General features: G+C 34.1%; 3 protein-coding genes and 1 long non-coding RNA gene across 5 annotated transcripts; 2 read left to right on the forward strand and 2 right to left on the reverse strand.

Annotated features, from left to right (window-relative positions):
- The first annotated feature begins 7,601 nt into the window (after positions 1-7,601).
- LOC123205817 lies at positions 7,602-9,793 on the forward strand. Its single transcript, XM_044622864.1, has 2 exons — positions 7,602-7,756; positions 8,693-9,793. Exons 1-2 carry the CDS (start codon positions 7,721-7,723, stop codon positions 9,611-9,613), a joined length of 957 nt encoding a protein of 318 aa, XP_044478799.1. The 5' UTR covers positions 7,602-7,720; the 3' UTR covers positions 9,614-9,793.
- Positions 9,794-12,938: 3,145 nt separating this feature from the next.
- On the reverse strand, positions 12,939-15,705 carry LOC123209196. The gene is made up of 3 exons (XR_006500996.1): positions 15,454-15,705; positions 14,084-14,442; positions 12,939-13,329 (listed from the first exon to the last, which is right to left on the reverse strand). It is a non-coding gene; the product is annotated as an uncharacterized LOC123209196 (long non-coding RNA).
- Positions 15,706-16,490: 785 nt separating this feature from the next.
- On the reverse strand, positions 16,491-18,898 carry LOC123209194 (monofunctional riboflavin biosynthesis protein RIBA 3, chloroplastic-like). The gene is made up of 7 exons (XM_044627050.1): positions 18,745-18,898; positions 18,349-18,673; positions 18,036-18,257; positions 17,609-17,934; positions 17,384-17,513; positions 17,003-17,299; positions 16,491-16,918 (listed from the first exon to the last, which is right to left on the reverse strand). The coding sequence occupies exons 1-7, from the start codon at positions 18,786-18,788 to the stop codon at positions 16,652-16,654; spliced, it is 1,611 nt and encodes a 536-aa protein (XP_044482985.1). The 5' UTR covers positions 18,789-18,898; the 3' UTR covers positions 16,491-16,651.
- A 572-nt stretch (positions 18,899-19,470) lies between these two features.
- On the forward strand, positions 19,471-24,956 carry LOC123209195 (UDP-galactose/UDP-glucose transporter 5B-like). Of its 2 annotated transcripts, none has more exons than XM_044627053.1 (12): positions 19,471-19,697; positions 19,797-19,920; positions 20,298-20,411; positions 20,627-20,719; positions 20,846-20,911; positions 21,560-21,658; positions 22,318-22,397; positions 22,508-22,620; positions 23,887-23,975; positions 24,086-24,172; positions 24,275-24,343; positions 24,418-24,956. In XM_044627053.1, exons 2-12 carry the CDS (start codon positions 19,810-19,812, stop codon positions 24,541-24,543), a joined length of 1,047 nt encoding a protein of 348 aa, XP_044482988.1. In that variant the 5' UTR covers positions 19,471-19,697; positions 19,797-19,809; the 3' UTR covers positions 24,544-24,956. The 2 variants fall into 2 exon arrangements, with proteins under 2 accessions (XP_044482988.1, XP_044482986.1); XM_044627051.1 differs by having other exon boundaries at positions 19,477-19,697; positions 19,800-19,920.
- Positions 24,957-25,408: the final 452 nt, after the last annotated feature.

Raw genomic sequence — 25,408 nt, forward strand, 5'->3', positions numbered from 1 at the left:
AAAAGCGTACCAGGATTTTGCATTCAGTTTATGTTACCGATTCGAATGCGCTCCAAGGATACGACGTGAGTCTTTTCCACAACACAATTTGCCTACTGTCATTTCAATATTGCGTTTTGGGAGACATGATTCTCTGTGCATTTGTTCTGGGAAGGAGAAGAAGAAGCAGACCGAGTTGAGTCCAAGTTTAACTCGATTCGAATCTTGCTTCCAGCTGTTCCCCAACTCCCCTTTGATAGTTTCTCTTGCATCTGGATAGAATTGACCTATTATAAGTAGGTCAGTATCTTTAAATTTCTCTTCTCTAATTACAATTTTTTCCTCGTGCACGCACTTAAGTTTCAAGTTTTAAAGGCCTTGTATTATAACATGAATATTTTTAATTAATGTTTTAGTCAATATTGGTTTTTTTCTTTTTTTTTTTTGCGTGCAGAACGCGATGTTCAGATGCTTTTTTTTTTTTCGACTTTTTTGTGTTGGAAATTATGGCCGTTGATTAGTCTATTTGCTAAGCCAACAACTTTTGGGAGTCTTGTTCATTCAACAAAGTTGGGTTTGTACATTATGGGCGTTTCTGGCAGGAAAGCCCAGGCCCGGGTTTATCATAGGAGTTTTGAAAAATTACAGAGCAGCCCACATGAAACGCCCTAAAAAGTTTCAGAAAGCCCCATAAGCCTGTTTAGATATCCTTTATGACGTGAAATAACTAAAAACCCTTTAATAAATTAGTACATCCAGACAAACCCAACTTATAAAAAAAATCTTGAAAAACTTGTATTCATGTAAATCAAACCCGGACTTTTTCCTGGTTCTGGATTGGATTTAAAAAATAAAAAACTATTTGAGCCTAGAATTTGACATCCTTCAAGAACTACTAATAAAAGGATTGATGTTTTAATGAGATTTACCTCTCGGGCATTGAGAGAAATTAAATCTTGTTACCATATGCGGCTATGAACGGATCAGCCCTTGATTCTATGAATAATCTCTTCGTATAATTAATGTTTTATGTTATATAGTATATTTCTATTCGTGAAATGATCGATTAACATTTTATATTAAAATGATCAATTATAGAAGTAATAACTTATGCTTTGATTTACAGATAAATTTCTATTGTTTAAAGAATGTAACCTTCAAGTTTTGTTTTTTCCATGTCATCTACCAACACGAAAAGCAATAATCTCCTACATTATCAATTTATGATCGTTATCATATATTTTTAATATAATAAAATAAGAAATTATTATTTAAATTTAAATGTAACTCATAAGATTATAATCTTTTCCCTAAATCTTATAAAAAAAGATTATTTCTGGCAAAAGAGAAAGAGAAGAAAAGTAAAGAAGCATATAATAAAGATTATTAATGACAAATTAAAAGAATTTTTTATTGGTCAGTCGTTATGATGTCATGTTAAAAGTCATTTAAAAAATTTGAATAAATAGATTATTAATTATAAATTAAACACAAATTTATTTAATTATTAATCATGATTAAAATGTTATGGATTAATTATATATAAAGTAAATCACATCCAACACTGTGATTTAGAGTCCCTTTAAAGAGTACATATGGATCCATTATGGATGCTATATCATGATAGGAGGTTGTTAGCCAATGGTAGTCATTTTTATGTCCTTGAGATATGTCACCAATCCATGAACACCAATGATTTGTTTGAAAGGCATAAGTTAGATTTCTGCATAAAAAAGAAAATCCTCCCTCATTTGTTTTTCCCTTTCTGGGTGAGTCTCATTTACAAAGCATGCAAGCGAAAATATCTTTTTCCATTGATTTTGATTTTCAATTTCATTTGATTTTACAGGCTACTTTTATGTAGAGACACCATAACTCTTTCACATATAAGTCAAACTTGAAAAGCAGGAGACAACACGAAGCTTCATTATTTGTTTATATTCTTTGCCGCACTCAACACCTACTTAACGCCAAACCATTATTGCAGATTAGCCTTAACTGCTTTTTTGTTCTATGCTTTTCCAACAAAAAGAAACTCATTATGAAACTCCATCAAACTTTAGACTAACTTTAATTCTGTATTTGCCAAGAGCTTGAAATTTTGTTGCTGCTCGGTCAAACCGAATACCAACCATTAATATGCTTAGTCAAATCTGTATTGAAAATGGAAGCTCGATGGACTGTTTGATATTATGGGAATATCAAGTAGAGAATCCAAAGAGGATCTAATTTAACTTTGCAATGATGGTATTTCGTTTTACTTTGCATATTTACTTGAACAATTGCATTTAGTAGGTGAATGTGAATGCATGGCCCTTGCTGAAATCAATTTCGACTATCCCTTTCAGTTGAGTATTGGGTGTATTGTTATTGTCAAGAGATTCTAGTTGCCAATTGCTAGCCAAATTATGAAGGAGTTTACACGTATGCTTCTTTTCAACAGCTGAGTCGTTTCTTTCTGCTTTAATTTTCATATTTAGAACAAAATTATCTTGGCAAGATACAGAAGAAAAAAGGGTTCGATAGCTATGGGTGGTAGATATTTTAAGAAGTATCTTGGGACCATTACGACTAAACAGCGGTTGCTGCTAGAAAATGAAACGATCAAACGTATGGACTGTCGATGTTGCAGCATGTCTGTACAACTACTAAAAGCCACTGAGGCTGGTTTTTTTTTTTTTTTTTGTTTCAATGAATCTTGAACCCAAAACCTGTAAGCCATGGCATGGGGTCACAGGTCGAATAATAAGTTTGACAGTTCTACTTCATGTTCTGTTTAGTAGCTGGACACTACGTGAATGGCTGCATCACTTCCAACTCATCACAAAGCTCGTATTACACACAATCTAAAAGCCAGCTGAACAAATCAATATGAAGAAGAATTCTGTCAAACATTGTATATAAATACGAATAGATTCATAGAACATGGATAAAAGTATTGCCAAAATCAAATGAACCATAACGTGACTGGAGCATAAAATCCAATCCAAGTGCCAAATTCTGTCTTATCAGCTTCAACTCTTTGTCACAACAGTTCGCTACATAACAATGCCGTCTGTAGACTTCTTTCCTTTACTGTGTTAACTCTCGTTGCTCCTCAATGAAGTTATTGTCAGCATTGTGAGGCACGTGCAACCTACCATAGCTAACAGGATAGATAGCAGTTCTCAGCATAAGAAATCGCATGTGCCACGCCGCACGGTCCTCGTACCAGGTGTCGCTCACCTAGAGGCCATGCAAGGCACGTGTGTGACTTTGATCACTTGGTTTTTTCCATACATGGATTACCCACACATGACTTCCACCTAATCGCCATGTGCATCTCCACATCACGACGATACCATTGGACTGCTACAGTAGTTAGAAGCCCCACCGTCGAGATGAAGACATTTTAAAAAATTTATTTTTAATTACGATTTAAAAAAAAAAAAAAGGAAGAAGAAAAGTGCTTAGAGTAAGATAGATTCTGAAACTGGGGGATGGCACGTGGCACCGTCTAATTATGAGAAGAGATGCGATTTTTATTTAATTAAAAATGAATAAAATTTCACGATTTTACATTATTAGGTCGACAGGTAAAGCCGTTACCGTTAGGAAGCCAAGGAGGTAAAAGTGGTAGTGGTCTCCCCTTTCCTGAACTATTTCTTCCTTCTTAATTCATTTTAATTACTTGAATGCCCCTATTTGTTTGCTCATAGAGTTACAGTTATAGAGGCTATTGCTTGAATTCCTTTTATTATCCCAAAACAAACCCTGAATTATGAGAAAAATATATTCAACATTTCAACTTATTAATTAAAAATGTCCAGAGGTATTATTGGGATAACTCGGGATAAATGTTATCACAAGGGTGGGTTAGACTTATATTTTAACTTAGTCCAATGACAATGTCCCCCCTGAACTTTGATTAAACAACATTTTTAACATTTTAAGTTTAGAAAATCCATTTTCCTGTAATTTGTTAAATTTATTAGTAAAATCTATGAATTTTTATGAAGTTGGTTAAAAAAAAAGAAAAGGACAAAAATGTTCTCTTTGCTAAAGCCGTATGAATGTTTACTCCATAAAAAATATAAAAGTTTTGTCCACCTTTAACCAATAATTTTTATCCACGCTTGATCCACCCCTAAAAAGTCATGATCTCAATGTCCCTACTTATTGCTAACTTAATTTGGATTTGTTAGATGTGTCACTTCTTGTTTGGATCTACCACCATCCACTTTGTCACTTTACCACATGCATTTTTGCACCTCCTCTTCCAATACTCTAACTACACCATCATTTGTCACTCTAATTACACCTCCATAAGCCATTACTCTTGGATCTCTACCACCGCTAACCACTCTAACAGCTACTTCAATTGTCACCTCATCACCTCCACCATACTCCTCTACTCCCACACCTTAATCCTCTACTCAATTTTGGCTGGCAAATATACTATTTAACTGTCAAAACTTAATTTTGGCTTTAATGAATGAGCAAGAAAGTTAAAATTTCAAACTTAAAGGATGAGAAATAGTATTTTAACCAAAGTTTGGGTGTACATTGTCATTCTGCCTTCTAAAAATTAATTACATTCTTCACATGTAATAAAATTATTACTTCTGAGTTAGGTTCAATCTTTGTATATAAAGTAAATGTTCATCCAAAGTTACTTTGATTAAGTTTTGGTTATCCCAAGTAAAGTTAGACAAGGGTAACCAGATAATACAACGAACATTAAAAAAAAATAAAAAAAAGCATTAGTCTAATAACACAAAAAATTAAATAATAATAATACGTCCGTAGATACATTGTATTAAGAGCCCTGCCTAATTAACTTATTTTAATCTACACTTTGTCCTAAAGCAGGCCCTTATAAAATTTAGCGGCTTTGTCTGTTTTCTAGTTAAGTGTGGAACCCAATAATTAAAATATCAAGTCACCGTAATAGAATATATATAAAAAATATATTATACAAATCTAATTTGTATAATATAGAACAAAGCTGTTCCCATACTTGAAGTCGTAGTACAATCGGTGCATGCTACTTCAATCATGACAGTTGGATTAAGATAATGACATAATCCAGGATCATAATTAATTGATCTAACGATCAGCATTGAAAGTAGTATAATTATGTTCATGAAACAAGATTTATGTAAGATTAGTTTGATGGATTAAAATATAAGATGGGATTAAGAAATTGTGAAAGAGTGCCGAAACCGCTTGTTGGAAAGATAAGGGGTTGGTGGGGCATAGCATAATTCCTCATCCATGTTCATTGTCTCTGTCAGAACGAGGTTTCTGGATTTATAATATAAATTGCTTTGCAGCTGGAGACGTACATGAAGAGATGAAAGGTATATGAGGGTAATGCGCTCAAATATATTATGATAATATTTTAAAATTAAAATTGTAATTTATTTACTATAATAATTATAAGGTTATTTAATATATTAAAATAAAATTTTAATATGACCTGATTAAAATAAAATTTCTCATCTATATATAATTTATGTACATGTACTGTGTAAGTAAGAGATGAGGTATAGGATACTGTTGAAAGCTATTGAGCATATGAATATTTGTTGTGAGACAAAGGGCTTGACTATTGAGCCATGTGAAAATGAAAAATAACTAATTTATTTTTTGGCTTTTTTTGGATGAAAATGAAATTTAGACGAATATTTGGAATCCTGTATTTGGAATAGAATACTTTCAAATTCAAATTTTCTTAATGTTTCAAATAGATTTTTATTTTTAAACTATATAATAAAAATAAACGATAAAACTTGGCAATCACTGGAATATATTTTGGGTAACATCTTAGTAGAAGTTTTATTTTGGAAAGAAAGGAAAGGAAAGGAAAATATACGAGAATTATGATGAAAAATGATATTTCACCTTGATTTGAGCAGAGTCAATTGGCATTATCCAATGCTTAATTCTCTCACCCAGCATAAATTCGGTGATAGTTTAGAAATCTTAACAAGTAATTTATCGGTTTAGCAAATATTATTCAAGTAATTTATCTTTAATTTAAAATAATTTAATTATATATAATATATTATTATTGATATTTAAATTAATATTAATTATAAATATATATAATTTTATTGTAAAAGTTATAACTCTTTTGTATATACAATAGTTAGAGTTGAATTCAAATTGAATTTATTTAAGTTTAAGCTCCAACTCAGTTTGAATGAATTTGACTTAAATAAGTTTAAGTTTGAGTCTGAAAGTTTAATATTTTTAAGCTCAAGTTTTAGAGATGTTCAACGCATGAAGCTTGCAAGCTTTAAAAATCCAATATGAATCGATTAAAATTATATCTTTTGACCAATACACATTGAAATAATATCATTTTAGTATTGATCCAAGTTCAAAGTTTGATTAAAATTTATTTTTTCTCAAACGAGTTGAGTTTGAATACATTTGAAGGGAGCTTGACTTTATTAAAACAAGCTCAGATGAATTTGAATTTAACGCAATTCGAATCTAATCATAGTAATAGTAGCCGTAAAATACAAATATGGTATATACATAATGGCTAAACAGGCTATACGGCCATGAATATTTATTATAAAGTATATAAAAAAGAATAAGAATATGTAACATGATAAGTCAACTATTATATAGTTGAGTTCAGTTTCATCGGGCAGTTCATTGTAAGGCAATCTAGGACATCCCTAGGAAGATAATATAAGAAAATGGGTCCATCTTTCATATAAAAGAATAATCCCAAACCTAAAATTTATCATCTTTAGAGTTTCTTTGTCTCTTCTTTCATCTTTAGTTTATGAAATGTTCTTTCTTCTTGAGGAGACAACTCACATGGACTTGGGAACACGTTTGTGAGGTGAGGCTGAAATATAAAAGTCCATATATATACATAATCAATTCAACCTAATTATAGGGTTTTTACATAGGTAATAAAATAAAAAATAAATTTACCATTTGTAAAATATTTGATTGTGTCAGGTTTTTAAGTTTCCGAATTGATGTTAAATTTTGGAGAATAAAACTATTAAATTTTTATAAAAATACCCTAAATTAAATAAAAATTTGTTTCTTGATATCTTTTTTACTATTTAACCTAACTGATGGTAAAAAGTGAAAAAATAAAATTTTCAAACTTGAAAAATAAAAAAATATTACCGTTTCATCGGGTTCGAATGGGAATTGTCATTTGACCATTATAATAATGTGGGAAATGTTTAAATGGAAATGTTGTGTTTGGGGGCAGTGGAGGGAATATTTTCTTGGAACCAAGGGTATTTATGGATAGATAATTGGCTTATGTAAACCCAAAACCGCGTAAAGCTGTGATTATGGAAAACAGCAGTTTTAGGAGGGAATGGAATATATAAGGAAAATCTAACTGGATTTAATGATTGACCATCCAGAAAACAAATATATATTATTTGAAAATTAATTTGAAATAGAGACAGGAGTCCTGAAATAAAGGGTGACGATTTAATATTGCAACAGAGAGATAAGTAAAAAATATGGAATCTTTAAGCTCTTGTAATTGGAAGGTTTTTTGGTTTTAATTTTCTTTCCATGATAAAGGCTCTTTTTCTATACAATACAAGAGCCTCTCTCTCTCTCTCTCACTTTCCTTCTCTTTGTCTTATTTGTTTCTCATTGCTCTATAAAATCACTCTTAAGTCATCTTTCTCTGCCCTCCCCCCCCCACTACTTTTGGTTTTCTTCTCTTTCCTTCTCCCTCCCTGTTTTTCTCTGTTTCTTAACCATGGATGAGTTGGGTTCTTTATGGAGTTATCAAGCGGTGGGTTGTTTCTTCATCCCTCTTTTTTGTCTCACTCGTAGCCCTTTCAATTCATTTCTTCTTCTGGGCTTGGTTTTGTTTTGTTTTTCACTAAAATTGTGCAGTTTTTTTCTGCTTATTAAATGTTTCCAGTTTATTCTTGTTATATATGACCTTTGGCTGTCATGCGAAGCTGAGATGATCCATTGTTCCCCGGTTCAATGTATTCATTCTTTTTCATAATTTGAAACTGTGTTCTCTTCAAATGAGCAAATTTTTTCCGGAGAAATGAAGCAAAATTTTGTCTGTTTTGCATACTTCCCAAGCACAGTATTCTATGATAGAGATGGCGATTGACTCCAAAGTTTTTTTTTTGAAAATTACTCAGTATAATAGCATGAAATGTATATTTTTTTCTTTCGTTCTTTTCTACAATCCAAGTCGTTCATTTTTCTTTGTATGGCTTTTGGCATGAAGCTGTAACATCTAAAGGCAATGTTTTCTCTTGTGATTAATATATTAATAAGAAAATATTTACAGGACATTTACTGTAATTCTGTCTGGTATGAAAGTGCATTTGTTTTGAACAGAACATGTAATATTTGAATCTGGGATTCATAACATTTGGGTATGTCCTTACTAGTGTATAATGCTGTGTTCATGTGAATTCCATCTTCTTTCATTATTGCTATAATTATATGTAATTTGAAAACAATTCTTTGACTTGTAGATGTTGGTAAGTAACTGGGCCTAAGTTTTGATTACATAATTTCTCCCAACTTTTGAAAAAAATTCTCCTTTTATTTAGAATCTATCTTCCTACCATTTATGATCTATGATTTTTAAGAACCCGGGTTTGTATGTTTTTGTTTTCATGGAGTTTAATCTGTTTTGGTAATGTATTCTTTCTTTTAATTTGCACTTTATGAAACTAACCAGCCTGATTTGTGTTGACAGAAATTAGATGAACTGAATCACAAGCTTCTGTACACCACAACTGAACTGGAGACTGTGAAAATGGAAGCGAGGAAGTACAAAGAGGAGGTCAAGCATTTGCTCAATCTTCTTAAGGTTGCATATCAGGAAAGAGATGAAGCTAAAGATCAAATGCAAAAACTACTGAATAAATTCATGTCTTCAAGCCCAACTGAATTTCACCCCAATATACTTAGCCATCTCCCACATGAAAGTCCTCTTGTAGTTGTGCCAACAAAAGCAAATTCAAGCATTACTGAATCTAATAGTCACTCTGATACATATAATCCACAGTCACATGGGTCATCTCCTGTTAATTCCATTTTTGACACTGTTTCCTCCCCTGATTTCTCCAACATTAACATGGCTGATTCAAGAAACCTGAATTTTGTTAACCAGCCTTTTGTTGATGACTACAATGGCCCTATCCCAACAGGAGTAGTCTCTTCAGTAGTGACCAAAATTGATCCGGCTAGTGTGCTTCTTGACAGTCTGGTTAAGGGAAAAACTCTGCCTCAGAAAGGGAAACTATTGCAATCTGTGATGGAAGCAGGCCCCCTTCTGCAGACCCTGCTGGTTGCTGGCCCATTGCCGAGATGGAGAAATCCTCCTCCTTTGCAACCTTTCAAAATCCCACCTTTTTCCATAAGAGCTTCTGAAACTATGAGTATTAATCAGAAACCAGGTGCTAAATTAGGCTGTGTTGCTGAAAGGTCGCTGAATTCATCATCATCCTACCTTCAAATGCCTTGCGCCTCTCCTCAAATGTGTTCTACATCCATTTTAAACTTTTCAACATGTCCTGCTGCTGCTGCTGTCCAGAGTAATGAGGTACTCTTAACTGCAGGTGCTATCATAAACAACCAAATCCCACCTAGCAAGCGGCAAAGGTTTCAATATTGAGACTGAAGATTTTGTTTCAGTCTTGTAAAAATTAGTTGTTGATGGTGTAAATGTGATATATTTCTGGGTTTGAAATAACATAGAGTTTTAACTTAATTTTTTCATGGTTTCTTGGACATTTAGATGTTACACCAGTCACCAGTGGTGTTTGTATTATAAAAGTGATGGAATTTTTTCTTACTTGGTGCAAAAGATACCGCATCTTTACAACAATGGATTTGAATAAGTACTATGTAAATTGAATAATCACCAACAGTACTGAGACTGACTGCAATCAAGCTTTCATTATTTAAACACTTTCAAACCGCCTGTTCGTTGATATACCATATTATTTGGCATTTTGCTCTAAAGCATCCTAGATCAGGGGCCTACTGAGAAAGTAGCTCAACTGATTTCCTAACAAGCCAAACCTAGTGAAAACATCAACTTCTGCAAGGCAATCGGGGGCTTTTAACCATATCTAACTGAAGATTTTGATCATAGGCTCAGGAAAACAATAGGAAAATGAAGTTTGTTTAATTAGGCCTAGCTGGACCTGGGGTGGAGCTAAGATATAAGCTGTTACTTTCATTCCAAGACTAGTTAGGTGATATTGCACAAGAATAGCTGATTTCCCAGCTTCATTAATCTATCCCAGATTCTAATAAGTTTTGATTTGGTTCCAAGATTATGATTTAGATGTTTTATTTGTTTGTATGCTAGTTTTTTATTGTGGGAACAAAACGTACAAGTTTGCAACTCTGCAGCGAGCAGCCCAACAATTGAATTATTTTCTCAAGGAATAGTGCAGTTTTATTTGTGTTACAGTATTTGGTCTGATGAACAAACAGGTTTATTGATTGAGATATGCCCACATGACTCTAAACAAAAATTCAACTTCGCTGGGCGTTATTTTGACAGCTCCAATATCACATCTCATGGGAGAATTCGCATGGAATGCAAACAAAATCTTTTAGTCAGCTCATTAGAATTTTATGGCGAACTCAGGAAAATTGTGGATTTTACTGCTAAAATATTGAATTGGTATTACACAGGATAGAGGCAGTGTCAAAATTGCAGAGACAACAATTGACACTTGCATAACAACTACTTTGGTATTATCTCCATTGTTCAGCTGATTAACTAAGGTTTCTTTAATTTTATCACCAAATTAAATTAAATTAAATATTTCTTTGACATCTCAATATTTCTGACATTCCTAGAAGCTGTTAGCAGAAATGAGAATTTGGGATAATATATGCAAAAAATCAAACTCCATGGAAATGCTTTCTGAAAACTTGAGCCTAATATGCCTTCAAGCCCATCGAATGGTGATTTCCCTGGTTGCTCTTACTTGTTCCATCTTCCTCTTGTTTAGTTATTACAATATCTTAAAGAAACTTCTCTGCTGCTGTGCATTTAATAGGGGAAACCCGGATCAAAGACAGATACTAAACGAGGCCAGCTTTGATGATCTTTCTCTGCAATTTCAGAGTCATGGGCTGAAATCATCCGTCATACACTATTCTCATCACCCAGTTTAAGAAGAACAATAAAGAAGATTTATTGCAAGCTAGCAACTCTGAATGTGGAGTTTGTTTGGGTGAATTTGAAGAAGGGGAATGGCTAAAACATCTGCCAAAGTGTAGTCATGCATTTCATATTTCTTGCATTGACACTTGGTTTCAATCTCACCCAAATTGCCCGCTCTGCAGTTCACAAGTATTTGATCTCAATATCCCACTAGAACGTTCAGTTTCCCTGTGTACATTACTAGAGAGTTTAAGGAGAGAAGATTTTTTTCGTTAAAGAGCAAGACATTATCAAATTCTGCGGACTGCAGTGCTACACAACCTGATGACTTAGATATGAATCAAAAAGTAACAGCTGATTTCTTTTCATCAAATTCTAATGCACTTGGAAAATTCTTCCCCCTGAAAATTATATGCAATTTTGCTAGAGTGTTTCGAATTCGAAGATATAATGAAAAATAAATTAAAAAAAATGGCCACAAGCTGGTAAGCCCCGTTCAGTTGGTTGACGAATAACCATGTGAATAACTGTGTTATCGGCCAAGTACCCATGAAAGAAATTCAACGGCTCCACGTGTCTCAGCCGCTCATTTTAGGGTTTCCCTGTGTACATTACTAGAGAGTTTAAGGAGAGAAGATTTTTTTCGTTAAAGAGCAAGACATTATCAAATTCTGCGGACTGCAGTGCTACACAACCTGATGACTTAGATATGAATCAAAAAGTAACAGCTGATTTCTTTTCATCAAATTCTAATGCACTTGGAAAATTCTTCCCCCTGAAAATTATATGCAATTTTGCTAGAGTGTTTCGAATTCGAAGATATAATGAAAAATAAATTAAAAAAAATGGCCACAAGCTGGTAAGCCCCGTTCAGTTGGTTGACGAATAACCATGTGAATAACTGTGTTATCGGCCAAGTACCCATGAAAGAAATTCAACGGCTCCACGTGTCTCAGCCGCTCATTTTCGTGAGAGAACTTCTTTCATAGATTCCTCGTTTTCGAGACTGCATCTCTGCAGGAAAAGGCCCGGGGACTTTCCTGGGCTAATTCAATAAACCTGAATCAAAACCCACTCACATCCACTTGTGCAGCTGCTGATTGCCATCTGTTCACCTTATTTATATGTTTAGATTTCCTTACAATCTAACGATGTGGGACTACGGTCAACCTGACAACCTTGGCTTTGAAAATAATCATAAAGGCGGTGGGTGGTTAGGGAAATAAAAAAGTAACCGTCGGATTAACGTTTGAAAAGAAATAATCAATAAGCTTAAACATAACATATCTTCTCATTCTGCTTGCTATTATGATATCATACAGATTAAATTAAAAAAACACACCTAGAGATGAGAATTTGACTGTTATTTATTATAATGTGTAGACTTTCGACCGACAACACTACATGCAGTCGACAGAGAGCTTTCAAAATCCTCTCTACTTTATATCTGAAATGATATAAAGCTCACCAACCACGACGAAACTCTTTGGATATACCAACTTCTCCAATTTGACAATGTGCTTAAATTATAATTAACATGGTTAAGTTCTAAAAACCAAAACATTATATACTTAGCAGAGCAATGTTAAACCCCCATAAACAGGTTAGCGATCAAGTGATTTCATCAACACATTTGAATAAAGTTCAGGCTGTTCATCACCATCAACAAATTCCAAAAATAAGTAAATTAAAATTGGAACTCATGTCCCAAAATCTGTTAAAAACACTATCTGAAAAGATATAAATTCACAATAATTTGTACCATCAGGCCTGCATCACAATAATTAAATTCACAAGGATTGGTCATGAAATATAGAAAAAAATATAAGCAACTATATCCCACTAGAATTTAATATAAAAAGTATATGGCAATGTAATAAAATTCATGACAAAACATCATATGACAAACATCTGATTTAGCTGTTTATTTGCTCTGTATTATATCCGGGTCAAGCTTGGACAAGAATAAGCACATGATCAAAGTGCTAAATAAATCGAGGCTCAAACTTGGCTCGATTTGTAAATTTGAAGCTCAAAAGCAAATTGATTTTGGGCTCGATCCAAGTGAGATAGAACCTGACTCGCTTATGAAAACGAACTCAATCCTTGGCTCAAGCTTAATTCTACTTGAGCTCTAATTTGAGTTGTTTGATTTGAGCTGCAATGCGAGCTCCAATACCTGGGATTGAATCCAGCCCTAATACCTATGTAAAAGCCCAACCACCAAAAAATTGTATATAAATAAAAAAACTATCAAGATTTCTTTTCATTCTCTGATAAAAATGATCTCCAAACATCAATAATATATAAGATAACCATGTCCAAAAAAGTGAGCTCAAAATTGTGCAGGATAACAAGGAAAGAGGTTACCAAAAAAACTCAATGCAAAAACAAAAAAAAATATGAAGAATCATGAAAATAAGACTTCACAGACAAGTATAACACATGGTCACTTTTCTAGCAAGAAGGCTACTCCCAACTACTCAATCTGGCAACTTAGAGTTAGTTTATCACCACAGAAAACTCCTCAGAATGTCTAACCACCAAAAATCTTCATGACTTAGAGTGAACAAGGATTGGACCAAGCGGGACTGACGGACAATTGGTCAGGCACATCTATGTCAAACATCTTGGTAAGAGCAATCTGACAGTGACTGAAACATGTCAGCTTTATTCTTGAGACATGAACAACCTAAGTAATACTAGAAGAAAAGTTTTATTCAAGTTCCCTATCTGCTTAGACTACATGCTTATTACTTGACATATATCAATCCTGCCTCTAGGATACCTTCCAAAGCAAAAAAGAATATTATAGTCATTCATAAATAATTAATAAACAGAAACATAACCAGTGGTTGGATGGTAACATGCTTTTTATAGTGAATAACCTACAGTGGTCAGGAAGTAAAAAGGGTTTACAGGAGGAATACAATGATGAAACAAATGTAAGTGGCTCACCTGATCAAGGTATTCACTTTCTTTGCCTGAATATCATACATCTTTTTGACTGCATCCTTTATCTGCTTTTTGTCAGCACGAATGTCAACAATGAAAAGCAAAGTATTGTCATCTTCAATCTTCTTCATGGCAGACTCAGTAGTGAGGGGATACTTGAGAATTTGATAATGATCGAGCTTATTCCTTGGTGGAGCACTGATGCGACGGTACTTGGGGTTCCTGTCCTTCTTCAATGTCTTCGGCGGTGAAATGTAACAGATGTTCAGATCTTCTTGGCCTTCTTCTTAAAGGTTGGTCCAGACTTCACAGCCTTCGCAGCCTTCAAGGCCTGTGCCTTTGGATCAGCCTTTTTGTATCACCTACACAGGATGCAGACCAATCTAATGTTTAATATATGCACACCTCAATTTTATCCTTATTTTAAACTGACAGAATTTGAAGAAATACCCAATGCTTTAATTCTTGACGAAATAAACTATCTTGAAATCATTGATAACAATATAATGACTAGTCATGTAACAAGTCAAGCTAATACTTCAGCACTTCTCATTACAACATAACAGCAGAAAAAAGTTTTAACCACTCTCCAAAGATTGGAAGAACTAAGTACTTCTAATACATTATTTATTGCTATGGTCAACTGATTATTCTTCTAAGAACCATCAATATGTAATAAGAGAGTTACTAGCAGTAGGATATGTTCTAACTTGCTTTAATTAATTAACATTTTCCCATCCTGATTATTCCTTCCCACACCATGCCCCTTCAAATGTGAATCCCTGGTCTGCCCCTAAGCAAACAATTTTAGGAATAAACCTACCTCAAAACTTAATACATCTACAACTGACGCATTTGCCACACAACAAGTTTGACTAAAGCCTAGACTACACAATGAACATTAGACCAGTGAGCTACCATATGAGCATTGTTTCACTATGACCAGTGAGCTACCAGTGAGATACACGGATTAAAATACATTACATATTCCAAAAACTAAGTTGTTAATCTACGATTATAATACTTTATTTTTTCATAGGCTACATCGGATTTTGCTTCTTTGTACATTGATATCAAATTTGGCTTCTCTAATTATAGCTAGTTTACATTATGATCCACTGGAATGCCAACTTCATCCTCTATCTCCGAGAAAACAACTTTACCATTCTGCCTCCCATTGAAAAATGTTGCGATAATCATTCACACATGTTCAGAGTAATTTCATTTTTTTTCAGCAACGAAATATAGAAGGTAAGAAAAGAATCAGAAACAGAATGCACAGACAAATACAAAATATTACAAAGATTAAAAATGTGTGCAAAGTTCATCAGAGCTTAAAAGCAGTAAGATAACACGAATGGAGAACAGTATACCCTTAGGAGGAGCCATTGGTCGCTGAAGAAGAAGCTGCCTCGCCTAAACCCTAAAACAAACACGTGAACAATAGAGCATTCAGTGAATACTCTCCCACAGTGGATGCTGTTAATTAGATAAGCAGAGAAATAGACTTAGAGAGACACCCGTGGATGAGAAGTAGAAGTAGAACAGCCGGCCTACTTGGGGCTGGGGAAATGGAGAGCCAACATGGTGTATAAAGAGAGAGGCTACTAAATTTTAAGGTCAATTTAGAAGTGGAGGTATGTGTTTGGTCCACATTGGGCCAAACTCTTCGTCTAGATAGGACCAAATTGGTGGGTTGTTCGTAAATATCCATTTATAAAACGAATTATTTTTACTATTTTATGTTTACACTGTCAAATTTTTATTGTTATTATTAACAGTATTAATTTTAAGGTAAAAAAAAAGTTATTTCTACTTTTAAAAATTGTGAAGTGCTTTTAGACTAAAACATGGGGAGTAAAAATAAAAGTTACTTTTAAAAAAAAAAAATCTTGGTCAGTAATAAATATCCCACTAAAATTCTTAAATATTACTAAATTGTCCTTTACTCATCTATTTCAATCAGAGCCGAATGTTCTACGTCTACTAGTTGTGTCTTGGTGCTGAAAAGTTGTTTGGAGAGTAGTGGATGTAGTTTATGCACAAGTTTTGATGACAGTACTTCAATAATTGAATTAGATGAGTAAAGGGCAATTTAGTAATATTTAGTAATCTTAACGGGTTATTTATCCATTTTTACAAAATTGAGTAATTTTATATATATAATTTTTATGTATAATTTTATATATAAATAATAATATATTATTATATAATTAATTACAAATTAAAAATAAAATAATATTAGATTATATGATCAGATACCATTGTTTATATATATAATATTATTGTTTTGAGTTAAATTTCCAATCTTATAACATCACCTATTACAATAAGCTGAAAATAAAAGCACATTTCCTCACGGGTGTTGGTTATTTCAAAATTAAAATATAATTAAAAAAAATCACAAGGCCGAGGTTTTTTTTTTACTCTGTTACCTATTTTGCTTTTTATTATATCATGTGTTCCAACCACAGAATGAATTGTTTGTGCAATTACTTACAAGTTACAACAAATACAATCAAGTTGAAATAATCATCAAAATCAATAGAATGAACTTTAAAATACCATAAATTATTCCTTCTTTAGTTCATCCTCTGGTGAATCTTTGTTGTTTATGGTTGATCTGAAGAACCCGGACAGTGGTCCACTTATATCGGAGCCATAAATATGACCCATCTTGGTACGTTTTGTTTCCAGGTACCTTTGATTTTCCTCTGTAATGGGCGTCAAGACAGGAACTCTGCTGATCACTGCCAGGCCGTAGCCCTTTAAACCGATGAACTTGGCTGGATTGTTTGTCATTAGCCTCATTGTTCGAACCCCTAAATCTCTTAGGATCTGCCACCATTGAAATTCATTATGTTTATGAATCAAAGAGATTTTTCCTAAAAAAAAATAAAGAGATTGAATTGTCTTGCTGACCTGGGCACCAATGCCATATTCCCGAGCATCAACGGCTAAACCAAGTTCTATATTCGCTTGAACGGTGTCGTGGCCTTGATCCTGCAAATTATAGGCTCGAAGTTTGTGGCCTAGGCCGATTCCACGTCCTTCGTGACCTCGAAGGTAAACAACAACTCCTTTACCAGCTTGTTCTATTAACTGCATTGCCAAATCCAACTGATTGCCACAGTCACACCTAGCTGACCCAAATATATCTCCAGTTAGGCATTCTGAATGAACTCTTACAAGAACATCTTGCCCGTTTCCAATGTCTCCCTAATAATTGCCATGTAAAAATTGCAAGTCAAAGACAAATCTGAGTTAATCAACGTTCTTGTATAAGGAGCAGATTTGAATTACCTTCACAATAGCTACATGTTCAGTTCCATCTAGTTTCGAGCGGTAGCAGTAAGCTTGAAATAAACCCCATTTAGTTGGCAAACGTGAAATGGCTGTTCTTTCTACCAGTTTTTCTCTCTTTCGCTGGTATCTACAGGCATGATATACATCATCGATCAGATTCATCCCCTTTCCCTAATTAATATGTTTTAGGCAGCATAGAGTCGTTTCTTTTCTACAACTTACCTGATCAAATCAGTTATTGAGACAACTGGAATGCTGTGCTCCAATGCCAACTTCCTTAAACTAACCAATGAGGAAATGGAACCATCATTTGGATCAACAATGGTGGAAAGAACAGAAACCGGCCGCAGACCAGCCAACAGAAGCAGATCAACAGAAGCTTCAGTGTGACCAGCCCTTCTTAAAATCCCACCATTACGATATTTCAGTGGAAACACATGTCCTGGCCTTCTAAAGTCTTCTGGCTTAGACTCTGGTGATGAAAGAGCAACAACAGTTGTTGCCCTATCCGAAGCCGAAACACCAGTAGATGTCCCAGATTTTGCATCCTGAAATAGCACATATAGTTATTACATATAATCTGAACAGTTTGTTCAGAAATTCCTGCAACAACATAAGTTTATAAAGCGGGTGTAAGTTTTAGTTTTACCACTGTGATTGTGAAAGTTGGCGCAGAAGAGTCCTCTCCTTTAGTTTCTTGTGACATCAAAGGAAGTTTCAGTCTCTCAAGATCCTCTTCTTTCATGCCTACAGAAACAATTCCTGAGCCATGCTTAATCATAAATGCCACATCCTGAGGACTTACTAGAGATGCTGCCTTGATGAGGTTTCCTTCAACATCTCTGTTTTCATCATCAATCACAATCACAAACTACAAAATTTTCCACTGATACATGCTTAGTCTTCCTCTACAGGTTTGGCAGTTCAGTCAGTGCTAAAATATAAGTATAACTGGTACCAACCTTTCCTTGGCGTAGTGTGTTGAGTGCTTGCTCAATGGAGGAGAAGCCGTCAGTTGGGCAATCAGGATCACCCTCTGCATCGCTAACGAAAAAATCAATAGTTTCAGGTGTAATTTCAGCATCTAGAGTCCCAAATGGAGCTGAACCAGACTCATCAAATGCACCTAACAAAGAACCATTTTCATTTTCATTCAAAAAACTATCATCAGACAGATTTCCAGCTCCAAATCCTGATAATCCAACAGACCAGCAGGTGGAACTTAACCACCTCTGTCTGTATAGCCCAAATTCTACACTCTGAGAAGGGGTGGCAAATCCATGAATCCTGAAACAGAACCATCAATTCAATATTAACCGACAAGAAACATGGACAAAATTAATCAAAGAAACAAATACCTGATGTGATGAAACAAGGGCCGCGGTAGCAGAATGCTGTCCATGGAAACTGAGAAAAACTGCAAAGATTAGTTTCTTTGACCATTCAATTTGTTGTTATGTCACTTACGTGCCATATAAAGCTTAAAGCCCCACCTCTAGTTCTGGATTTGGGGGTCGTTATCGAAAAAATTTAAATGTATGAATATTTTCAGCCACATCCCTATTAATCACCATTACACATGGCCCGAACAAGTACTGTGAACAATTGTTCGAACTAAATTCTGAAAATTTTTTCGGAAGATTCTGAAAGAAGCTCAATCCCTAATGCTTGCATTCGTTAAGACGATTTCAGAAAAGTTTCTTGTAGAAGTGTAGGCAAAAGTTTTTGAAAGCTCATTTTCGAAAAGCTCTATCGTGCCAAAAGCCGTTTTATCCGTTTCAAAAATTTAATTATAAAGTAATAATTTTATTTAACGTGATATTTATTTAAAAATTATAATATCATTTAAAACGTTCTAAATCTAATGTCCATTTTTACCAAGATTATTACTTTCCATCATGAATATGCTTTGACGCTATAAAACACAAACCAAATCATTCCAACTCATCATACGAGATTTTGACTGTTGACCAAAGCCAATGCATCAGCGTCATCAAAGCCAGCGCTAGTCAACACAACTTTTGTAAACCTAAACTTTAACGGTCCAGATCCGTGATGTGATTCTCCCGCGTATCACTTGATCACTAAACTGATCAATCCACCACATGCGGGCTGGCTGATGTGGCTGAATTTATAAACTCTACGGACAAAAAGAGAACGAGAAAAAGTCACCGGCATAAATCGCACTCAGTCGATCACCACGAAGCCCTGTAACGCGGAACATTACAGGGTTGTTGCCCCTCTGCACCGCCGCCACGTGTCCTCCTTCAGCAGCCTTCCTTTTCCGGCCACAATCACCGGTGCACTTCGGGTCTTCCTCTAATCCTTCGTCAACTTTGCCGTTTTGTTTCATTTCATGTCCTTTTGTTACTTTTTTTTGGTTTGTTTATTTTTGTTTTGTGATGTGAAGTAGTTGATGGGCCATGGCCGAACCATTGGCACCGGAAACTGGATTGAGAGGGAAGAAGATTTGGAGAATGATCTTTGCTGTTTCTGGAATAATGACTACGCTTGTCATCTATGGCCTATTACAGGCATGTTGGTTTGTCAAAATCTTTCTCGGTTGATATGATTTTAATTAATGTTATGACTTGTGCTGTATTGCACAATTGAGAGTTAAATTCGATGTATCTTTTTCTGTTCCATTCATGTAGATTTTGCATGGATAAAATATTGAAATTTAGCAAAATGTGTGAGTTTTTAACAACTCATAATGTTTATTACGGTATTATTAAGAGTTCTTAGGTGGAAATGTAAATTGATTGTATTAATTACTTGAAAACCAATAAGCATTCATAATGCTGGATTGAATAATAAGGGTTTTCAGAAATGTTGCTTATTTCAGCATTTTACATTTGGGGAAAATGATTTTTATCCAAGGGATTTATTAAAATGGGCTTCTAATTTGCAGGAGAAGATTATGAGAGTTCCATATGGGGTAAACAAGGAGTATTTTAGGTACTCACTATTTCTTGTTTTCTGCAACCGCCTTACAACATCGGCTGTCTCTGCTGGGTTTTTGTTGGTAAATTATTGTTTGTTAATAGATCTTTCAGCAATTTTATATTTTGAGATAAGCCTTATGGAGTGCATGTAGGAATCATTAGATTTGAGTGGAAGTTATGCTTTTGCATTTTAGCTGGATATAAACTGAGACGTGCATCATGGAAAGGTGTGGGATGGTTTACATTTGAATTTTTTTTTCTTGATAATATTGACTTGTTTTTGTTTCTCTTCTAGGCAAGTCAAAAGGCGTTGAATCCTGTTGCTCCAGTTTATAAGTATTGCCTCATATCTGTCTCAAACATTCTAACCACAACATGTCAGTATGAGGTAAGCCATGTCTTATTCAGCGTTCATTTCAACACCTATTCTAATCAGCATATATTTTTTAATATAAAATTATGACTTATTAAATAAATTCTATGAACTTTTGTTGACCATATAAACTTGCTCCAGGCCCTCAAGTATGTGAGCTTCCCAGTTCAGACGCTTGCAAAGTGCGCTAAGATGATACCTGTTATGGTAAGTTCAATTATGTGCACGTAGGCTGGATTGTAAGTATGGGAAATTTTTGTGTGTTTCACCTGTTTCTAGCAGCCTTATATTTCTTATTTTTAGTTTCTCCTTGGCATATTTTTGTCTATGGGCTTATTCTATTATTCCAGTTTTATAATCTGTTTGAGTTTAGCAGTGTAGATAACCTGTATTGCAGGGGAATAGCTGGTCATAAAATAGTTTTTCCCTTAAAGAAGCATTTTGATAGAGGCTGTTTGGTATCACTCTTGTGGCCTTTAGAAGGAAGCTGATTCTCATATGCCAGTTTTATTATTTGTTTGAGTTTTGGCAGTGTAGATAACCTGTATTGTTGGGAAATAGCTGGTCATAAAATTTCCCTCAAAGAAGTACTTTGACAGAGGTTGTTTTGTATCACTCTTGTGGCCTTTAGAATGAAGTTGATTCCAGGTGTTCCCTATACATAATGTTTAACTTATAATTGAAAATTTATTGTAAGAAATGCGATTTCTTCTCAATTTAAAGATGATTTTTTTACAGCCATCCCTTTTAAGAATAAGCAATGTTTAACTTTTTGTTCTCTGTTTGACATGCTTCTGATTACCAATCTTTAACTGGTAAACTTTCTAGATTTATTCCTCTTTCACACTTTTACAGATTTGGGGCACCATCATCATGCAAAAGAGATACAAGGGATCTGACTATTTGTTTGCTTTGCTAGTGACACTGGGTTGTTCAATATTTATATTATTTCCGGTAATTCATTGCCCTCTCTAATTCTCAGTCTGACCACCTTCATGTTTAAAAAAAGTTAGGCGTCTTCTCTATATTATTAATTTATTAGACAAATGTTTATTAGTCTTTTCCACGACTATGCTTACTTCAAGAGTGCTCAAAGTCACTCACCTTGTATGAATTGAACTTTCGTTTATTTTTGGATCTGTTTTTAGTGTGCATCTGTTTCTTCATTGGGTTAAATAAAGCTCAGGTTACATAAGCAATCAGGTGAATGATGATTTTTGCAGCCTGCATTTAAATCTTTATTTCTTTTAACCAACATTTCAGACATTGACAATTGAGAGTAGTCAAATGGGTACACCTTTGTCACTTACCTTCAATTTGCATGGTTGCATGAGCAGTTGTTATGTATGTGAGCAAGCAGTTTTGACCAATATGTTTTGTTGGATGACTGGAGAAAAACTTGAAAGATGTTCTTTTCCCAATGAATGATGTTTTGGAATGCCTGTCTATTACAAAAAAGGCTTTTTAATCTACCTTTTTGAGTATATGCTGTCATACTTGATGCATAAATCTGTTGATGGGTTTACTTGTTGTAATGTGCTATGGTTGGAGTTGTAATAAATTATTGGATAAGCTCAATTAATTTAAGTTCCCTTCTTCCATTCAAACTGTAGGCTGGTACAGACATTAGTCCTTACAACAGAGGGAGGGAAAACACTGCATGGGGTGTTTCCTTGATGGTTGGCTATCTTGGGTATCAACTTGGAATTCATTTCTCTCATCATTAAAATTTTAAACTTCTTGTTAATCAGTTCAAATTGCTAATAATGTACCTCCTGATGTTCATTTGGTGTGTCTTGATAGGTTTGATGGCTTTACTAGCACATTTCAAGATAAGCTTTTCAAAGGCTATGATATGGAAATACACAATCAAATATTCTACACAACACTGTGTTCTTGTGTTCTCAGCTTAACAGGTGAGTTCCCTGCGTATCCTAAATCTAGTAAAACCATTGTGGATAAAAATTTTGCATTTGGTGTTCTTGGGACTTAGCTGGTTCTTGGTTAATTGCTTCTGATACTGTTGGTTTTGGGAGGATATGTTGGTATTCAGTTTTATGAAATGTTTTGTTGCTTTATCTTATGTTGCAATTGTTATTATGGGATGTATATTATTCCAATGCGATGTATTTAGAATTGTTTTAATGAGATTTCATTTTTGGAGCATTATATCTATACTTTTTTAAACTAGATATGTACCTGGATTTTCCAATAGGATTTACAGAAATTTAAAGAATGTAACTCCATATCTATGTATGCATTTTTGTCTTTTTGGATGAGAATATCATTCCAATCCTTTTTTGTGTTATGAAAGTTATGATATAGTATGGCTTATGTTAACATTCCCATATTCTTTTTCTTTTTCCCCCTCTAAAGTCAATTGCAGGGGGCAAATATAAACCATGATGTTATATTTTAAATTTCAAGTTTTATAACATTTTGGACAGTTTAGAAAAATGGATGGAATATCGCCCAACTTGAAGATTTTTAAAACTTGACCTTGCTGTGCTGCCTTTGCAGTGAGTGAAATTGTTTTTTGAAATCATTGCCTGAATGTTTGACTCATGCGTAAAATTTTGGCACGGATTGAACTTTCCTATGTAATCTGTACTTTTATGAATTGATTTTCCATGACAGAAACTAAGATGTATGATTTCTTTAAACTGCTTTAAGGCTGACACATTTTGCCAAGGAAGCAGACCATCTCATGTGTATTTGTGTCAGCTTACTACCCTACTTAGGAAGCCTTGACATAGCAAAATTTTCTTCGTTTTCTGTTTTTAAATTATTGTAAGCTCAAAGTAAGCAAAAATGGTTGTCCCCCTTCCCATATTAGCCTCTACTTTAAAGTTTTAAACTATCAGATGTCATAATAATAATTCTGTTGCCTTCATAAACCAAAAAATTCAAGTCTGTAACATCTAGAAAACCCTCAGGCTATATTTAATGAACCCCTATGTTTGAAGGCAATAGAATTATTACTGTGACATCTGCTAGTCTAAAACTTTTCAAGTAAATTGGACCTAATTAAACATCTTTTTATATTAGAATTTAGTTGCAGGATTTCAAAGTATACTATTACTATTTTCTGTATTATCTTTTATACAAGAGCATCATTTGTTATGTTAGTGTTTTGTATTAGAATTTAGCTGCTGATTGTGTTTAACTTCTTTCTGGTTTAGGTCTACTACTAGAAGGACATCTACTTCTAGCAATAGATTTTGTTTATCGCCATAATGATTGTTTCTTGGACATTGTGTTACTTTCTACTGTAAGATTTTCTTCTTGGTCTAACAGTTATATTTTCACATCTGTTACTAAATTTTGAGTGGTGGAGAAAGTCATGCGATAATACTGAATAAATAAGGTTATTTATTGCAGGTAGCTACCACCAGTCAGTTCTTCATTTCTTACACAATTAGAACATTTGGTGCCCTCACATTTGCCACCATAATGACCACAAGACAGGTAAAATAGATGTTTTCCACAACTAAATCTAATGTCCTACTATATGCCCCATAAAGTATGCTTTCTAATTATTGTCATTTTGTCTTCTGTTTGTTGTTCAAGCTGTTGAGCATCATGCTGTCATGTGTGTGGTTTGCCCATCCACTTAGCTGGGAACAGTGGATTGGAGCAGTAAGCCTTCAATCTCAATTCTTGTTGAAACTTTCATTTAAAACTAAATAATCCTAATGTATGTCTTTGATCAGGTTATTGTTTTTGGTTCTCTATATGCGAAAAGCTTCTTAAGAAATGTACCAAAGCCTCCACCTCCTGAATTTCCTATGGAAAACATACGAAATGGTGCATCTAATCCTGTGAAGGGGAACCCTTGATAAATTTCCTCCTTTGATAAAATTACTCAATAATAATCTTCTAGCTTAACAATGTTTTGCAGAAGTTGCAATCAGTAGTTGCAACCTCTAATTGTCAGGTGAAGGAGGAAGTTGAAGTTATTGGTGTAAAGCAGCATTTTGTAGATTGTGAACTTGGGATGAACAACATGGCAGCAAATACAGGTAACAGAATTGAAGAGATATTTGATGACCCCCCAATTTTTCTGTAGGGACAATAACTATAGATAGACTACAGAAAGAAAAGAAGTTTTTTTTCCCGTTTTGATTTCGTGTTTTGTTGCTTGCATACAAATGATGTAGAAGATGTATTATCAGCTACACATTGGATTTTCCTCTGACAAAAAACGAGATCAAAATGAAAGCAAAATGATTTAAAGCTTTTTTTGAGTCAACTCAAAAGTGTCTGTAAACCATCTATTCATGTTATGTTATTTGAGTAATGATGCGCAAAAATGAAGGTTTGCTTTTGAGTGGCAATATGTGCAATAGAGGTTGGATGATGAATAGAAGTTAGAATTTTATTCGAGGGAAAATATCGATAGAGGTTTTATTATCTAGAGTAAATTATATTTCCACCCTAAGTTTGGTCCAAAAACACTCTTTCACTCTTCGATGATGTAAATCACACTTTTCTACACAAAATGGATACTATTTCACTTTTCAAAATGGTTATATCAGTCTAAATTAGCAATAATTTAAATAAAAAAAATTTAAATATCAAATTTGCATTAAATATTTTTTCTTTCATTATTCTTTTACTCTCACTGTCTTCTTTTTTAGAGTCCAAATCTTAGCTCCATCAAATCTTAGTTGTCATTTTCCCTTCTAATAACTCATCTTTAAT

Source organism: Mangifera indica, chromosome 2 (genome assembly GCF_011075055.1).
Source record: "Mangifera indica cultivar Alphonso chromosome 2, CATAS_Mindica_2.1, whole genome shotgun sequence".
NCBI lineage: Eukaryota > Viridiplantae > Streptophyta > Magnoliopsida > Sapindales > Anacardiaceae > Mangifera > Mangifera indica.